A 19,484-nucleotide genomic window follows, 5' to 3' on the forward strand; every position below is an offset into this window, starting at 1 on the left:
CAGAGGTCCAAGCTGTTTCTGATGCACTGCCTGTGCAGGTGACAGCAATTATTTCCCTCGCTCTGCTCAGAACACAGCCTCAGGTCCAAGTCCTCTTTATCCCTTATAGCTGATCATTCCCTGCAGCCTCCACCACCCCTGCCCTGTTGTGGAGCTACACCAGCGGCAGGCAGGGCCTGAGTGGACTCTTGACGTGTATCAGTGGGTGAGCTGTGATGGACTGGCCGCTGTCAGAGCACTGGGCTGCTTCTGATGCGCTGCTTGAGTAAGCTCCAACAAAAGCTGCCACCGCCCACCTGGATACCAACCTGGGACCGAGTCATCTCTGTGTCCCATTTCTGAGCTGTTTTCCTGGCCGTGACAGCCCCAGATCCAGTGCTATTCTGCAATGTGGAGTAAATGGGGCCAGAGGGTTCGCTCAGTTCAGGCTGGGTCATTCACCAAGGTGGTCTCCAGAAACCTGGCAGCCACTGGGGCAGTCTTCACTCCGCCCTCTCTGTCTTGCCTTGAGGGCAAGCCAGTGTGCATGCACTCCTCCTGAGCAGAGTCCAGGCTTTCACAGCCCTCCTCTTAGTCCCAGTGGCCCTCCAGTCAGTCAAGGGGGCTCATCTCCCTTGTGCAGGACCCCAGGACTGGGTTGCTCAATCTGTGGCTCCAACCTCTCACTCCCCAAGGTGGGTCTCTGGATTTGTATTCTCCCTTTTCCTCTATGTCCCCTCCCTTGGCTCCTCTTCCCTGCCCACCTGATTACGCGTCTGTCTTTCTTACAGCCTTGATTGTACAGGAGTCTTTCTGCCAGTTTCCAGTTAGTTTTCAGTGAGAAGTGTTCCATATATAGATGTATTTTTGATGTGTTCATGGGGGAAGGTGAGTTCTGTGTCCTCCTACCCTTGATTGGTGGTGACCTTGATTGAGCTCCTGCTTTGAACTCTTTATCAGGTAAATTATTTATCTCTGTTTCATTAGGGTATTTTTTCCTCTAGGTTTTTTTTTTTTCTTGTTCCTTGTTTGAAACATATTCCTCTGTCTTCTCATTTTGTTTAACTTTCTCTGTCTTTATGAATTAGGTGAACGGTTATCTATTCCTGTCTTGAAGATGAGTCCTTGTGTGGGAGTCTGCACATGCCCAGCGACTTGGCAGGAGTGCTGGATCTGAAGTGAGCATGGGAGCATCTTCCTCTGGTGCATGCTGGCAGCCACCACCTTGGTGTGAGGTATGGTTGGAGTTGGAGAGGCTGGAGCTGGAGCCAGGTAAGAGTCAACACTTCTCCTATGCTCAGTGGTTGTTACCATCCTATTGGGGGCAGGGTTGGGGCCCAAGGATTTGGACCAGGAGCCCTGAGGGAGCTGGATTTCTCTCGGGTGTGATGGTTGTTTCTACCTTTGTTGGGCCCTTGTGGGGGGCTGAGGGCTTGGGGCTGTACTTTGTGCTGGTTTTACTTTTCCCCCAGTATGCGTGCCTTGGTTACAGGCTGGGTTGGGGCCGGAGCGGTTGGTGCCATGCCACTGAGCTGGTTTCACTCCCACCAGTGATAGCGGTCTCCTCCCTGGAGCTGATTTTGCTCCTCTCAAGTGTGAGCATGGACACACCCACTTGCAATGGCTGCCTCAGCCCTGGTCAGAGGCGGGGCTGGGATCTAAGCCAGCTCCTTTCCCTCTACGTGTGGGCACTCTCATTGGCAACAGCAGCCTCTGCTCTAGAGGAGAGCAGTGCCAGAGCAAGAGGGTCTGGAGCTGGAGCCTGGGGTGGGCTGGGGGTCATGCTGGTGCAGTCCTGGCAAGCGGCCAGAGCCCAGGCAGTTTTCAACCAGCAGCCTTTGCACTGGGACCAGAAGTAAGCAAGACTGTGCGTGCTTTCTTAAAGAGCAGAGCCTTGATTTCTTTCAGCTCTCCTATAAGCCCCACTGGGTTTCAAACCAGCTAGGGGGCTTATCATTTCAATGTCAGACCCCAGGGCTGGGTGCCTAATGTATGGCTGGAATCTCTTACTCCCCAGGTATTTTTCCTGGTATTTACTTAATTAGTACTCCTCCATCTATTGTTTTAATCTAACTACCTCTCCTATTGTTCATACTTGGCTTTATGTCTATTCTCTAAATCTTATATTTTCTCACCTAATTTCTCATAGTTTCTTCTTTTTGCTTTTGATTTATTTTAAGATATTTTAAAATATTTGCTTATCCAGACTGATAATTCAGTTATCAACAGTAACAACTCAATTATCAGTTTCTTTGTAGTATAATTTAGTTTTAGGGAACCAATTTTAAAAAATTTTATTGCACATAAATGAGAGTTTCACTACTGATTGAACTCAGTACTTATCTGACTTTCTTAGAACATTTAATTCTAAGGAAACCATCTCTTCTAGATATTTATTGGTCTTGTTGCATTTGCCTTAGCATTTGCTAGGAGTTGTGATTTTAAATTTTGCTACTTATGGGTTTACATTTCTCTCTTTCTTTTTTTGTTTTTAAGTTTGGAGCATCTGAAATTCTTCACACCTTTGGCAAGTTATCTCCTTGCTGTACCTTTTCCTATATGTCAGCTCCTGTTTGACTTCTGTCTCTAATGCATATCTCAAAAATTTTCTCTTGTGATGGCCCTCAATAATTGAAGATTTAAAAAAATAGTTTTCTGGACATGATTTCTCAACATTCTGATATAGGAAATCTATGCAGTGGAGTCAAGTTTGTGATTTTTAAAAGCTTAAGGATTCTGATATGTACCAAAGCTGAAAAACAGCCATTTAGCAAGAAGGACCAGGTACATCAAATATGCCTATACATGGGAAACTTTGTCACATGGAGATATTTTTTAAACATACATTTTAGAAATGTCTTTCAGTATTTTTGCTAAGGCACAATTTATATAGATATGAATTTTAATATTATTATAAATTTCGTCTAAAATGTTACACCATATGTTTATTTTATTTATTATGATAGCTATATATTAGAGTTACAGTTTTTGGAGAAAGTATTCAGTGAAAAAGGCAACATATTCTTTAATGTTTAAAGTGCAATAACTAATCTCCTATGTGGTAGTGGCTATTATATTTATATCATAATTAAGAGCAAATAATTAACCGAATGAATACTGGCCTTAAATTTGCAAATGTAATTGGCAGTAAAAATTATACCCTGAAGGAATTTTAAAAATTGAGATTTCAGACACCTAGGAAGGTATAATGGGACTATTACTGGAAGCTTTATTTCAACACTCTACAATTCTTTTATAAAAGACTGTTTATTCATCCAGTACAAAAGTGAGATTTTCTGCTTCCTTCAACTCATCTGTATGCTCTGTTCCAATTCTGGGATTCAGTGTTTTCTAATGAGTTATTTCCCAAATTGTGCAATATGTTATTTTCTCTCAAAAAGAAGCCAATAAATTCAGAAAAGAAGGTGTTTGGGAATCGTTGTATTAAGCCTGGTTTAATAGTTTATTTTGTAGTTATCAAATATTTAATTTCCCTTCCCAAACTGCAAAACTCCAAGAATAATTTATGGCTTTTCCCAAATTTATTTGAATATGGGTTACTTTTTAAAAAAATGACTGCTAACATATACTGAAGCAATAACCAAAGACAGTTTGAGAAACATTGCTTTAAAAATGAGATATTAACCTCAATTATTAAAGTCATCCTTTAGTACAAGATACATACTTGTGTAAGCCTGTGATACAGGTTTTAACAGTAGCTCATGAGGCGAGAATACCTACTTCTCATTTGTTCTTTCATTTAAAAAAACATTTATTAAGGCCTATTCTGTAGCATTTACTGTGTTAACTACTCAGGTTTCCAAGTGAGAAAGAAGACTTCGTTGTCACTTTGGAGAGAAAGTGGTCATCTAAAGGAGTGTAAAGTTTCAATGTGGTCAGTGCTATGAGGGAGAGGTACATGGTGAAATCGGAAGACCTAGTCCTTAATATGTATACGGCTGTTCCAGGGAATCAGCTTGTTTCCGAAAGAGTCTCCTCTTTTTCCTTGTCTCCAATAAGAGCAAACCTGTATTGTCTTTCTCTCCAAGTCTACAAAGGAAAGTTTATTACAATACATAGAACAAAATTAAAAGTTAATTTATTGCAAATAATTAATTTTTGATTACAATCAATATGTCTCTGTATTAGAGGTTTGTACAATATGAGCCAATAGATTTTATTCTTGCCATTTAGAAGTGAACAGTACAAATATACAGTGGCACTCGGGATGGAAAGATACATGAAGAGCTTTCAGTGCCCTTAGTTGTTAGAAAAAGAATTAAATATTTATCCTAAGCATATAATGGTAGGGAGTAAAGAAGTTTATGAAATTATGACAAATTTATAATGAGAAGAGTTGATATTATTGATAAAAATAACAGAATACCCCACTCCCACATCATCATCAAAATTTCTATTTCATCACCTCTATCTCAAAATCAGTGATACAATAGTTAACTTATTTTATATTTTCCCCATTGTTACCTTCCACTTTCCCTATTTGCCTTCTGTTTATCACCTGGTGCTCTGATTCGTAGATGATTGAACTATTTCATGCTTTGACTACCTACCAAATATACTTGATTTTCTCATGCTAGGTAAATTATCTCCTCAATGAAGGCTAAATGGCTTTCCATAGTAGGATGCCACATAGAAGTTTCTCAGGATTTGAATTCTCAAATTTTCCCTTTAGGAACATAGAAATAGTTACTTCAGTCAAAGACCTCAGTAGTGGAAATCCTATTGAGACCTGTAGGGAAGAATCAGATATTATTTTTGAATTATCTTATTAATAAAAGTTGGGATGGTGAATATGTAGTGGAGAGGGTTGATCATAGGATATTAGATATTAACTCATTTGATCTTGCTGGTTAATTCATAAAAAGAGTTAATTAGTAAATGAAAGATTGACTTTTAAATCATACCTATAATAGCAAAAAGGTAAACTGTTGTCTACATTACCTGTATTATTTTTTCAATATAATACATAAAATGATATGGTTTGATTTCTTTTGGTCTAACTGTGAATGAGTCAGTCAATAAGCATTTTTATTGCCCATTTTTTAGACTCCTGTAGTAGAATCTTTAGATGGATATAGAGGAACTTAATGACATAGTTCTCACTCTCATGCAAACTGCAGACAAATTGAGAATCAGGATTCACACTTTGAAACAATATTCAATAAATCATATCCACAAAATCCCATATATGTAGCTAAGATAAGAGTTAAAGGATGCAAACAGTTTTGAGGAGGTAAAATCAAGAGGTAATTTTCAAACAGGGGCTCTTCTAAGTCCTATATGGAGAATATAAAGTATAAAAATAGCTATATTTATTCTCTTCTTTGGTGGTACAATGAGACAATAAGCGTCATCATTGCCCCTTTCATGTCCTTGTTCCTCAAAGTGTAAATAAAAGGGTTAAGCATAGGAGTCACCAAGCTGTAGAACAGGGACATGAGTTTGTTCTTGTCCTGGGAGATAGTAGCCGAAGGTTGAACGTACATGCTAATTACTGGTCCATAGAAGAGAGATACAACAATAATATGAGAACTACACGTGTTAAAGGCCTTCTTCTTTCCCTCTGAGGACCGAATTCTGAGCACTGTAGCTACAATGAACCCATAGGAGACAAGGATAAGTGACAAAGGAAGCAAGGAATAGAATGTCCCCACGATGGAGAGCATAGCTACATTGAATGTAGTGTCGGCACATGACATCTTGATCATCACTGGGACCTCACACAGGAAATCATCTACCTTGTTGTTGCCACAAAGTGGCAGCTGGATGGTGAGGGATGACTGAAGCAAGGAGTTAGCCAAACCACTTAGCCATGCCATGAGCACAAGGAAGATACAGACTCGCTGATGCATGATAACTGGGTACCTCAAAGGCTTGCAGATGGCCATGAAACGATCCAAGGACATTACAGCTAAGAGGATGCATTCAGTGGCTCCCAGGAAGTGAAACATACAAAACTGGGTCACACAGCCTCCATAGCTGATAGATTTATCTGGGCCCCAGAGGTTCAGCAGCAGTTGAGGGATGGTGGTTGTGGTAAAACAAAGGTCCAGGAAGGAGAGGTTGGAAAGGAAGAAGTACATAGGGCTGTCAAGATGAGGATCTACCCTGGATACCACAATAATTGAGATGTTTCCCACTAGTGTGAAGATGTAAGCAGCAAGCACTATTACGAAGAGTGGCATTTCCAACCAGGGATGGTCAGAGAAACCCAGAAGAATGAAAACCTCTGGAGTACTTGCATTGCCTGAATTCATGACTGTCGTTGCTCTTGTCAGTGGATTTAAGTCAAAGTGAAGACTTGCATTTCAGTATTAAATACTCTTGATGGTCATTTTATTCAGTTAAATAGAGTTATGAAGGGATTTTCTCTGCGATGTAACTCCAGTGACACGATTTGATGCTTGCAGGATGAAAAAATATGAGTAAAAATGCCCCAAATTAGTATTCTGTAGTACATCTAAAAGAAAGACTAACGAATCTGTATATTTTACCTAGGAAATGCAATACTGCAAATTTTTATAGAAATAATGATTAGATAAAGGGAGAGTTACAATTGCTTTTACATTAGAGAAAATAATAAAATGCAAGGATGGTTCCCAAGAACCATCCATGCTGGCTTACTGCATGTATTCTTTTCTTTCATCCTTAGTCTGCTGGTCCTCATGATTCTCTGGTTGAATTTATGAGTTGATTTAGGTAAGTACAGAACTCACTGAGCTCCAGCTGGATTGGTCTGATTTACACAGAAACAGCAAGACACAGTGCTTTTCCTTAGTCCTACGCCTCAAATTCTAAAATGACTTTTGCCGATAAAAAACTTTTTTCATAAAAGGACATGTGCAACTGAAAGAATGATTCTGTGCAACATGTTCAGTACTTGAAAAATAAGGCAAACAATAATTGATTGCACAGCTTGGTTATATAAGATTATTAAAGGGATTAGTGCTTGAAAATACAGTATAATATATATTAGTGCTTTTCATACTGCGAGTTGTAATCTATCATACATTTAACAGTTATATACTATTTTGTTGATTTATTATATTTGTTTCCAATACAAGTGTGAGTATATGTGTATATGTGTGACCAGGCTTATCATGTAAAATGTAAAGCTTGCTATATGCAATGGTAAAATGTTTGAAAAACACTAGTGTAGCAGAAAATAAAACAGGGTATGAAATTAGAAAACTTGGACCCAGTCCGATGTCAGTAGTTAGCACATCTCTTTCATGCATTGCTTAAATATTTAGAACCTCCCTTATCTATCTTGCTGTGCTATGAGGATTAATCAGTTCAATATGTGTGGCTACACCTTCGTTAAGTGTAAGATTTAATGCTAGATCAGTTATTTTCATGAAATACAGTGTCCAGGTTGATTATAAGTCTATACCTGCCAATTAATTTTTCTTTAGGTTGTATCCAACTATTAACATGGTACTTATCTCCACTAAAAGAAGTCTCATAAGGATTGCATTTTCTTCCCTTTCATTTCCCAAAATTACTCACATTACTTGGCTTGAATCTGATGTTATTGAATTTAAGAGTTTTACGTCAATATACATATACTTAAATTAACAAAAATGCCCATTAATGCAAACAGTATTTCTAGATTATTTTTCCAAAATAGAAACATTTTTCAATGCTTTAAAATATAATGACGTTTTACTATTATTAAAGGTGCCAATTTATTTACATATTTTTAAGTATGCAACTCTGCATAAAGAAATCACAACATGCATGAAGTTGTACAAAACGGTAAAATCAATCAAGACGAACAGATCACTTCTACTCACATACAACACCTACTTTAAACCAGTGTTGTCATTCAATGGTAGTACTTCCCTTTCTTGCAAAAATTGACATTCCACTGGAATTAAATATTAATTGGGAATAAGGATTGAATATTCTCTCTTGTTCAGTGCCTTTACTTCTTATCATAGGTTCTTAATATTATTTGGTATGAAGGATCACAAATATGTTTAGATGTGGAAACCTACTTTACTCTAAAATAATTGTTAAGGAAGGGTTCTTACTCTTTATATAAAGCTGCAGGACATTTTCTCCATACAGATAATAAACCTCAGTGGAAATCTCTTGGCAAGAAACACTATAGCAACTCCCTAGTGGATATACTAATTTCTAACTCTCTTCTTGCCACAGTAAAATTAAATGATAAATTTTGGCATTTTCCTTGTTGTGGAAAATGAACTCAGGACTAAAAGAATCCTAGAAAACGCAATCTACCTCAATACTTTAATGGAAAATTTCCTTGGATAACATGAAAAATTTAAGACAATTATTTTTGTGTCAAGATACAAAAATTTTTAATTTATATTTTTCTTTTCTCAGGATATTATTTCTTGAAATTTCTGCTATAATAAAAGAAAAGTAATTTTAGTTCTACACAGAGAAAGAAGAGACAGTCACTTCCCAATATGATTTTTTTTTAAATTTTTTTGGGAGGAGGTTTTTAGGTTTATTTATTGATTTATTTTTAGAGGAGGTCCTAGGGATTGAATCCAGGACCATGTGCATACTAAGCATGCACTCTACCACTTGAGCTATATCCCCTACAATATGATTTTTAAGGAACCAGAAGGCTCTTGTCTTCAAATATTCCTCCCACAATAGCCTAGCATAATATAGACTTTTTACCTGACCTACCATTTGACTACGTTGAAGTTCTTCATTTGGTTTAAACAATTAAAAAAAAGTCAAGAAGAAATTAGTACACACTGTTTCATTCATTTAGTCAATCAATAAATATTTGTTGAGTGCCCACTATATGTCAGTTACTTTTCTCATTGCTTCAAATATAACAGTGTAAAATTACAGGCAAAAATTTGCTGTAATGAAACTTCTTTGTAATAGAGAAACAATAGATTGGTGCTTATTCTCAGTGCCTCTGTAAACTAGGCTCCAGAATGATTGAAATATTAGTGAAATAATTCACAAAGGGAAAACTGATAAGTGGCAAGACAGGATTTTCATTGATTGGTTTTTTAAAATTATGTAATTTTCAGGTGTACATCATAATTCAACATCGTATACACCAGAAAGCGATTCCCATCACAAGTCTAGTTGCCATTCATCACTATACAGTCCACCCCTTAGCCTATTTTGCCCATGCCCAACACCATTCCCCTCTGTAACCACTAATTTGTTCTCTGCATCTGAGTTTATTTTTGTTTTGTGTTCTTTGCTTGCTTTGTTTTGTTTTTTAGAGTCCATATATGAGTGAAATCTTACAGTATTTTAACTCTGTGCTTCCTGTACCTGGATATCTATTTCCTTCTTCAGGTTCAGGGAAGTTTCAGCCCTAATTTCATCAAATATGTTTTTTCAGGTGTTGTCTTCTGTTCTTTCATTTAACAGATATTCTTCTGTCTTCTCATTTTGTTTAACTCTCTCTGTCTCTATGAGATTATGTGAAACTGTTACCTATCCCAGTCTTGAAGGCATGACCTGTGTGGGTACATCCCTGCACAGTCTTCTGTGTGCCCATGGGCTTTGGAGGGAGAGCTGAACCTGAAGTGAGCATGGGCTGGCTCTTCCCCCAGGTTTGCAGCATTCTTAAATAAATTCTAATTGACTTTTGTTTCCTCAAAGTATGTCTTCAATTTTATGTATTTCTATATGGAACTAAAAGTTTTATTTCTTTTTTTATATCCCATCAAGTGCTTGAATTTTGAGTCTCACTATTTTACTTCCACTTGAAAACAGCTATTTAATCTATATTTTAAAGAATCCAGGTATAAAATGCTGGCGAGGATGTGGAGAAAAAGGAACCCTCATACACTGTTGGTGGGAATGTGAATTGATGTACCCACTGTGGAAAACAGTATGGTGGTTTCTCAAAAAACTAAAATTAGAACTATTGTATGACCCAGCAATTCCACTCCTGTTTATGTACTCAAAGAAAATAAAAACACTAATTCGAAAAGATATATGCATTTCAATGTTCATAGCAGCATTATTTGCAATTGCCAAGATATGGAAGCAACTTAAGTGTCCATCAACAGATGAATGAATAAAGAAGATGTGGTGTATATATGTACAATGGAATACTACTCAGCCATAAAAAGATGAAATTTTGCAATTTTCAGCAACACGGATGGACTTGGAGGGCATTATACTTAGTGAAAGAAGTCAGACAGAGAAAAAAGTACTGTATGATGTCACTTATATGTGGAATCTAAAAAATACAACAAACTAATGACTGTAACAAAAAAGAATCAGACTCACAGATAAAGAGAACAAACTAGTGGTTACCAGTGGGAGAGAGGGAATAGAGGGACATAGGGGGAAAAAAGGGTTATTATGGGATTATATGAAATCATGCATGTAAAACTCTTGAAAATTGTAAGGCTCTATAGAATTTAAATATGCTTTCTTTTAATAAAAAGAATCCATGTATATTGTCAAGATATAATGTACATAAAAAACTATAACCCTCTATTGACAGAAAAGAGGAATAAACTAATAAACCAATGATGATAAAGTCAAATATAATAAATTTAAGGATGAATTCTTTTCAATAAAACAGTTTACTTTTACTAAAATACAGACAATGCATTTATATAATTTTTAAAAGAGAAAATATAATTAATAATTATATGTGACAATCACTGAATTTTCATTTTTACAGAGAAATATAATTTCTTTAGCCTTTGAGAACTTAAGTTTATATCCTGTCGTGGAATTTCATATGACCACTGTTCCCAGCCCCAGAGTTTCACATCTCTGAAAATTCTTTTCACAGAAAAAGTGAAAATTTACATATTAACTAACATCATGCATAGTTTTGACATCTTGGTGTTTTAACCTTCTGCCTCCAAAAGTGTTGTGAATGCTTTGGTAAGCAAAAAGAAACTTCGTTCCTATGCTCAGGAACTTATAGTCTAGTAGTAGGTAAAGGCATTTATCAAGTGATCAGTTAAAGTCCAAGTGCCACAAATGAGAGGTATATGATGAACAAGTAAATTTGGAGTATTTGACTGAATCAGGGAGGCCACAAAAAAGATTCTCTAAGTAGAAGATGAGGCCTGAGCAATTATTAATTAGGTAAGGATGGATGGGAAGAGTATTCCAGATAGAAGGATCAGAAAGCTCAAATGTTCTGTGCTTTAAGGAAGTATCTTAAGTGCAAGAGATAGAGAGGGCTATATGTCTGGGACATGCATATTTGTGTTTAACTGATGAGCAGTGGAAGCCACTAATAATCTCTAGTGCAAGTGGTGAGAGTGGAATGATTGTAATTTGGATTGAAATGGCCACTCTGGCTGTATTTTCCAAGGTGTACTACAGCGAGTTGGCAGGAGTGCATAAAGGATAGATTGAGTCATAAGGTAGGTCTAGGTAAAGAATAGTGGTACCAGGAGTGTGAAGATAGAAAGAAGTGAAGAGATGGGAGGTATAAAAGAGGAATGATTGATATGTCTTGGTAATGGTTTTGATACGGAAAATTATGGAGAGGATAATGTTCATGGTTTCTGATTTGCACATGTAAACAGCAGGTGAATCTATTCATTAAAATAGCAAGCTTTAGAAGAGGGCTTTGTGGCAAAGGGAGAGCAGGTGTCAGCTTTTGGATGTGTTAAATTTGAAATCCTTATCATATATTCAAGAAAAGATGGCAATGGTATATACAGGTTTGGAAATTTTAAAAGGCACCTGTACTAGAGATATAATTGTTTTCATTGTCTTGAATTTCATATCTTTTTTTCTGTTGTAGAGAAAAACAACTTTTAAAGTACCATATATTTAAAGTCTTTCCCTTTCCCATTTATCTTAAACGTCATATTTAGTAAACAATGATTGTCATGTAGGAGCCATATTCTTTACTTACGCTGTTTAGTTATTTTCTACTGCTGCTCCTACATTCTCTGCCTTGTTTACTGGATAAAGTCCAAACTTTTCAGTTAATGTCTCCAGTTTCATTTGTTTGTATTTGTACTCTGTGTTTTAACCATTTAAAATTACATATAATTTCTGAAATCTTAGTTTTGTAACACTTTCTGTGTTGCCTCAAATTTTCCTCATCTATGTCCTTACACTAGTAATTGCAATCAATTAAATGTCTGAGTTTAAAAGGGTACTTTACTTCAGGAACTAGAATATTTCTTCAGCAGAGGAATTGTGATTGTTTTTCCTCTGGTCTAGTGCTACGTAGTGAACAACAAAACTTTATTACTAACTAAATAATAAATTAATTCAGATCAATATTAGAAAAAATGATTCTTACTAACATTATTATAAATAATGAATTAGAGGAGATTCTGCATGCTTAGGGCAGCACTTGGGACAAATATGGATTTGACAAGTGAAGGTAAAAAAGGAATAATGCTATCCACAGGCAATAAAAAATGAATTTAAAATAGTTGGAAATGAAATAATGCCATTTGCAGCAACATGGATGGACCTGGAGATTGTCATATCAAATGAAGTAAGCCACAAAGGGAAAGAAAAATATTATAGGGTATAACTTATATGTGGAATCTAAAAATGTGACACAAATGAACTTATTTACAAAACAAAAACAGACCCACAGACATAGAAAATAAATTTATGCTGCTGCAGGGAAGGGGAGGTAGAGGGATAAATGGGGAATTTGGGATTTGCAGATACTAACTACTGTATATATAATAGATAAACAACAAGGTCCTACTATATAGCACAGGAAACTATATTCAAAACCTTGTAATAACCTAAAATGAAAAAGAATATGAAAAGAATAGTGTTGTGTATGTATGTATATAACTGAACCACTATTCTGTACAACAGAAATTATCACATTGTAAACTGACTATACTTTATAAATTTTTTTAAGTAAATAAAATAGTTTGAAATGAAACTCAACTGACATTTCAGGTTTCTAGTACAAGATGCACATGCTTAGCTAGTATAATACCAGCTAGGTTTGAGACACACTACATACTGAGAACAGTTCTGGAAGCTTCATATGATGGATTTTATCAAGGGATGTGAAAATAAATGTAAAGTGATTGAAGACATGGGTGCTGTCAGGAATATTTTGGCTTGGGCTCACTGGATATATAATTACAGACATGTGGAAACCCTAACTAGGTGGTTGACAGGATGGTTCTTGAACAAAGAGTATGTATGTGGAAATGTAATCCATCCATGTCCTGACTAGTTTTGTCATTGACAGGAGGAATTTCCCATGACTTGGCCTCAGGAAGAGAGTGCCTTAGGGGAACTCTGGAAAGCAAAAGAGTTTTGAATTTAGAAATGAAATGTTACAATCTCAGCATTGCTTCCTGAACAGAGAAATAATTTTTCTAAACTCTTGGTATAATTCAATAAAATCGTAAGAGCCTGAGCAATAGAAAAAGCAGTTCAAACCTTACTATAATTTTCAAGGATAAAGAGAGACACAGAAGTTTCTCATGACAATGGAGCACTTATTTCTTATAGAAAAGGATTATTGGCAACACCCTCTTGAAGGCGTCCTTCATATCTTTATTTCTAAGGCTGTAAATGAGAGGGTTCAACATGGGTGTGAATATCCCATAGAAAAGGGAAACCATCTTTCCCCAGTCCTTAGATGTGGATGCAGGTGGTTGTAGATATATGTAGATACCTGTTCCAAAAAAGAGAGACACCACAACCACGTGGGACCCACATGTCCCAAAAGCTTTTCGTCGTCCTTCTGCTGACCTGATTCTCAATACTGCTTGAGCTATGAAGCCATAGGAGATGAGGATCAATGTCACTGGAATTAGGAGAATTAATACTCCTAAGAAAAAGAACTCAGCCTCAATAGGCTTTGTGTCAGTACATAACAACTTGAGAAGAGCAGGAACCTCACAGAAGAAGTGGTCCACTTCCTGATGCCCACAGCGTGGCATGTTAAGGGTCAAGGAAGACTGCAACACTGAGTTGCTGAAGCCAGTGAGCCATGAGAAGGCTACCATTTTTAAGCACAACTTAGGATTCATGATGACTATGTAGTGGAGTGGTCTGCAAATCGCCACATACCTGTCAAAGGCCATAACAGCCAGCAGGAGACACTCAGTAGCACCCAGGGCCAGGAAGATGATGAGTTGGGCCACACAGCCACCATAGCTGATGGTCTTTTTGTTGCGACAAATATTTGTCAGCATATGAGGGACGGTGCTTGTGGTGTAACAGAGATCTAAGATGGAGAGATTAGTGAGAAAGAAATACATGGGTGTATGAAGTTTGGGGTCCAGAATGCACACCATCATGATGGACACATTGCCGAAGATGGTGACTGTGTATGATATTAACAGGAGCACCAAAAGGGGCGTCTGTAGCCAGGGCTTGTCTGAAAAGCCAAGTAGTATAAAGTCTTTTGAGGAGCTCTCATTTGCCCAATTCATGATGACTCACTTGTTTTATAATCCTAAAAAAATAAAATCGGCAAGCAGTCAATAGATAATTATTGAATATTCACATTTTAACTGAATAAATAAACACCAAATATAATTTATAGTCCATTAAATGGAACCCTTGTGAAACACGATATGGTTGTCATATGGTTAGAAAGTCGTTCTTCTATTTTTAGTAGTTACGCTTTGCTTACTTTACGAAGTAAATTCTTACATTTAAATACCAAGGATATAAGCTTATATGCATAAGTGCTCAACGCATTTCGATTCCTCATCCTTTTCTTATGTCCTAACCTACCTTAATAACCATTTGTAGAATAAATTCTGATTTTAATTTATTGAGACTGAAATGCTGAGTTATACAGGGGTAGGAGTTTCATCTAGATCTACATTTGATCTGAAGGGATCTACTTGCTTTTGTAACATCTTCATGTGATATTTTGAGTTATTTCTTACTCTTAAATGACATGTATGTACATCCTTTCCCAGAAAGAGCTATCATGGGTATTAGATGTTTTGATTCACGGTATAAAATTATGGCTTACTTGTGATTTATAGTGATGATCACAGATGACATCTCCCCCATCTCCAAATACTCTGATGAAAATTGTAAAACTGATGGTCTAATTGTTGCTTGATTAACATGTGACACACTGCACACTGCTTGAAATAATCCATTCTAATTCTCACGAAAACTCTGATAAACAGATATGATCTACATTTTATTGCTACTGTGACTCACCGAGAATAAATAATTTGCACATTCAGTAATGGTTAGGCCAAGACTCAAAAAGCCAGGATTTAAAAGCCATTCCTTTTTTTTTTTTTTATAGCATGTAACCCCAAATGTACAGAGAGCACAGCCAGAATGACAACATATAGCTGACAGACTTAAGAAAGAAGATGAAGTAATTAGGATTGGCATACCTTATACCAGAGTGGAACACGTTTTGAAGAGTAAGAAACACTGATATATGAAGTATAACTTGACCCTGGAATGTATTAGATGTAGTTATAATATTTGTAACCCCTTCCATTAGACGTGATTTTAAGTTTGGCATGTTAGCTATAGATAAACATTTTTTCTTGGTAAACAGCAGTAATACACTTCAGTGAAAAATGGTAAAAGACATGATATTTGACTTTTTTGAGTGCACATGTAAATTTTAAGTTTTCATTTGGAAGACGATTATATGCAAATATAATGATAAATGCAAGATGAAAAAATGCACAGTGTTTATGGCAAAAATGGTTGATGTATTAAAATATTAAAAATTATTACATAATATTTATGAGAAAAGAGCAAAAATAAAAAAATTGATCAATGGATATAAATAAGCAATTTGGGATAGAAAAAATATAAAGCAAAATTGAAAATAGAAAAGATAGGCACCTGTCTCATCATTAAAGAAATAAAAATTAAAACAACCAAGGTAATACTATATTTACTATTTGTTTGGCAGAGTTAAAAGTAATCACGTTAGCTGTTAGGATCACTGCCTCTGCAGCTGGGATCTTCCATCATTTTATTTCTGAGCTGTGTGATCCTGGGTAGTTGGTGAACATTTTTGTGTCATGTTATAATAAACAAAAACAAAAGCAACTCTCTAGCCATAATAAGAGAGTTGTTGTGAAGCTCAAATGAGGCCATGCATACACATTGGACTGAGAGCAGTTTAAAGAATGTGAGCTAGTTATCACTAATAGCATCTCTAATATTAACCATTAGTACTAATCATTAATAGTAATAATGTATCATTTTCTCCACTTTCCATGTATATGAGAAAACAAGCAACCAAATTACTATTAGTGGAGCCTATGCTTATTATAATTTTGCAGTATTATAATATGAAATGATTGAAATATAAGCCACTTTTTCTTTGTTTCTGCCATAATACTGAGAACACAGTTTCCAGTAAATGGAAGTCAGGTCAATGGTTTGTAGGAGATACTGGTTGCCTGAAAGGTGTGGGAAAAAAGAGGACTCTACTTAGCATCTATTTAAAAATTTTTCCTACCTGTGTGTTTTTCACATCTTCTACTCATTCCCACATTTTGTATGGCACTGGTGACAGCTCATTCATCACTTCCTCTTTTATATTTTCAGAAAAATGAATTTAACTCATTGACAAACATATGCTTGTTCCACTATCACCTTAACTGTTTCCCTATTTATATATCTTCTACAAATGAAAAGAAAATCTTAAATACTACTAATTCCTTTTTCTGCTTGAAAAATTCCACTGACTTTTTTTTTCTTTTTTTGGTAAGGAGATATAAGGGGCAAATAGTCATTTGAAAGGTAATGATAGTGACTTTTGGAAACACTGAAAACACTTGACATTTATTTCAAGATTCCCAGGAAATAAATTGAATTCTCTGGTTATTTCATGTGATGCAAGCCAGAGGCAGGATATGTATGAAATGATCTTGAGAGACCCTTCCCACTCATGGTAATGTGATTCCCCGTAGTAGACATTACTTACGTTTGTTTCCTAAGTGTTAGAGAGAGATCCATGCCTTTCTTTGTGCCATATTTCAAAGCACGTCTGGTCCAAACAGAGACTGATGAAGCAGTGACTTTTTGAGCTTTCAACCCTTGTGACATTCTTATTCAACTCCCTTTCTGCCCATAGATTGAGAATGAAGTTAGCATGTGACCTGGACAACATTAAGAAATATAAATTGAAAAAATCTCTATGATGAAGTAGAAGTGTATTGTAAATATTGTCTTAAGTCTCTGAGGCATGTTTTATTAACGCATGAGTTTTCTCCCCAGGTTCCTAATGCACTTTACAATGAGAAGCTGATTGTACAGGTATCAGCAACATTGATAAAGTCATGGAAAAAGGGTTAAATAAAGGGCTTACTATTCATACAATGCTGTGTCCTCTATTTTAGCCCTAGGGATGTGAGAGTCCCTGAAGTTTAATTGGTCATTGTGTCCAGAGAGGAAATAACTGAACTGTATTCCCAACTGCTCTGGTAACATAGTAGTGGCACACAGGTGGTTCACAAATTTTAAAACTAAGATGATGGTAATAGTCATGATACATAAATAATGAAAAATATGTTTAGAGTTGTTTATCAGGAGAGCACAAAGCTAAAGGAATTTATAGCCCCAAGTTGTTTTAAATGGTCTCAGAGGTCAGGGAACTAGTCCACTGATGGTGTATAAGGGAAAATAGTAATTCTACTGTTCACTGGTTTTTGTAATGAATATTTTTGGACTAAGCCTACTAGAGATCTACAGGTTAAAAAAACCCTATAACATATAAATTAACACATTGAAGTTTAAATTCAGTATGAATTCACTGAGACAGAACTAGTAGAAATGATATGGGATTGAAACAGGAATAGTTTTAGAAAATTAATTGAATTATGCAATTTATAACTTACATGTGCTCACGTAATATTTTTGGTTAATTAAAATTGAAAGTGACTTGAGTATATATTATATATATATATATATCAGCATAGATATAATCAAAAAGAAAATCCTTTGTTAGCTCACTCTACCACTGAGCTGTTACCTTCCCCCCATAATGCATTTTTATAAATTGTAAAATCATATATGTAGAACGTAATCATTGTATAATTTATAGCATTTTCTTAACACATGATTTTGTAGCCATATAATAGTCTTTTATAAATTAATAATTTATATATAAATTTTATCTATGTATATAATTTATATATACATACCTCCCCAGTTTTTCACTATTAAATATTTGCATTTTCTGAATTTGTCACTTTATACTACGTATCGTTCAGAATAACTTTTTTTCAATATGTGACCTTCTTTGGACAATTTATCAGGATGAAATTAGCCAATTAAAAAGTATTAGTGTATGTAATACATATTCTTTTGGCTTTCAGAATAATGTAACTGGTTGGACTTGGATTATACCAGAAGAGCAATTTTAGAGGGAGATAATAGAAGAGAAATACAGAATAAAGTCCCACAAGTGTATCACTGAAAAAAATACATATGTATATTTTTAGATATTTATATTTTTCTTCTTTTGGTTCCCCTACTGTCCTGACAGTTTTGATAGTGAATACTGAATTATCCTCATGGCTATAAAGTTGCTTTTAAAATTTCTTATTTGTTTCCTTTGCAATCCTAAAGGATGCATGGATAGCAGTCCCTGTCACATCTCCATTTGCCTCACCACTCAGTCCACTGAAAAAATCAGATGGATCTTGGATGACAAGAGATTACCACAAATCAGACAAGTGTTAGTCCCAGTTGAATCAGCTGGGCCGGATATGTCTCTTTGTTGAGCATATTAACATGATATTAGGTGCATGGTGTGTAGTCCTTGATCTGGTGAATGTGTTCTTTTTCACCCCTTTCAAGAAAATAGATCAGAAAGAATTTACATTCACTTGGAGCTGACAATGGTATCCAGTGTCCCAGGGATATTTTTTTTTTTTACTTTCTGTTTTTAAAAATTTTTTTTTTATTGAAGTACAGTCAGTTTGCAATGTTGTGTCAATTTCTGGTGTACAGCACAGTACTTCAGTCATACAGGAACATATATATATTCATTTTCATATTCCCTTTTACCATAAGTTACTACAAGATATTGAATGTAGTTCCCTGTGCTATACAGTATAAACTTGTTTATCTATTTTTTATATATTAGTATCTGCAAATCTCGAACTCCCAATTTATTCCTTCCCACCCCCTTCCCCCACTAATAACCATGAGTTTGTTTTCTGTATCTGTGAGTCTGTTTCTGCTTTGTAAAGAAGTCTATCTTTTTTTTTTTTTTAGATTCCGCATATAAGTGATATATAGTATTTTTCTTTTCTTTCTGGCTTACTTCACTTAGAATGACAATCTCCAGCTCCATCAAATGGCATTATTTTATTATTTTTTATGGCTGAATAGTATTCCATTGTATAAATATACTACAACTTCTTTATCTAGTCATCTGTCGATGGACATTTAGGTTGTTTCCATGTCTTGGCTATTGTAAGTAGTGCTATCAACATTGGGGTGTATGTGTCTTTTTGAATTAAGGTTCCCTCCAGATGCCCAGGAGTGGGATTGCTGGATCATATGATAAGTCTATTTTTAGTCTTTTGAGGAATCTC

General features: G+C 35.7%; 3 protein-coding genes across 3 annotated transcripts in view; 1 reads left to right on the forward strand and 2 right to left on the reverse strand.

Annotated features, from left to right (window-relative positions):
- Nucleotides 1-906: 906 nt before the first annotated feature.
- LOC141573234 (olfactory receptor 10C1-like) overlaps nt 907-19,484 on the forward strand; it is a 108,394-nt gene continuing 89,816 nt past the window's right edge. Inside the window, exon 1 of the mRNA XM_074348294.1 lies at nt 907-1,251. The gene's annotated coding sequence lies outside the window, so the exon portion shown is untranslated. The remainder of the gene's footprint in view (nt 1,252-19,484) is intronic.
- Nucleotides 3,371-12,603, reverse strand: LOC105061652 (olfactory receptor 2B11-like). Its single transcript, XM_074348295.1, has one exon. The coding sequence runs from the start codon at nt 6,255-6,257 to the stop codon at nt 5,313-5,315; it is 945 nt and encodes a 314-aa protein (XP_074204396.1). The 5' UTR covers nt 6,258-12,603; the 3' UTR covers nt 3,371-5,312.
- LOC105084078 (putative olfactory receptor 2B3) lies at nt 13,428-14,458 on the reverse strand. The gene has a single exon (XM_010974114.2). The coding sequence runs from the start codon at nt 14,367-14,369 to the stop codon at nt 13,428-13,430; it is 942 nt and encodes a 313-aa protein (XP_010972416.2). The 5' UTR covers nt 14,370-14,458.

Source organism: Camelus bactrianus, chromosome 20 (genome assembly GCF_048773025.1).
Source record: "Camelus bactrianus isolate YW-2024 breed Bactrian camel chromosome 20, ASM4877302v1, whole genome shotgun sequence".
NCBI lineage: Eukaryota > Metazoa > Chordata > Mammalia > Artiodactyla > Camelidae > Camelus > Camelus bactrianus.

Excerpts from the sequence above, each read along its gene's own strand:
- LOC105061652 (XM_074348295.1), bottom strand. The coding sequence starts at position 6,257 with ATGAATTCAGGCAATGCAAGTACTCCAGAGGTTTTCATTCTTCTGGGT.
- LOC105084078 (XM_010974114.2), bottom strand. The coding sequence starts at position 14,369 with ATGAATTGGGCAAATGAGAGCTCCTCAAAAGACTTTATACTACTTGGC.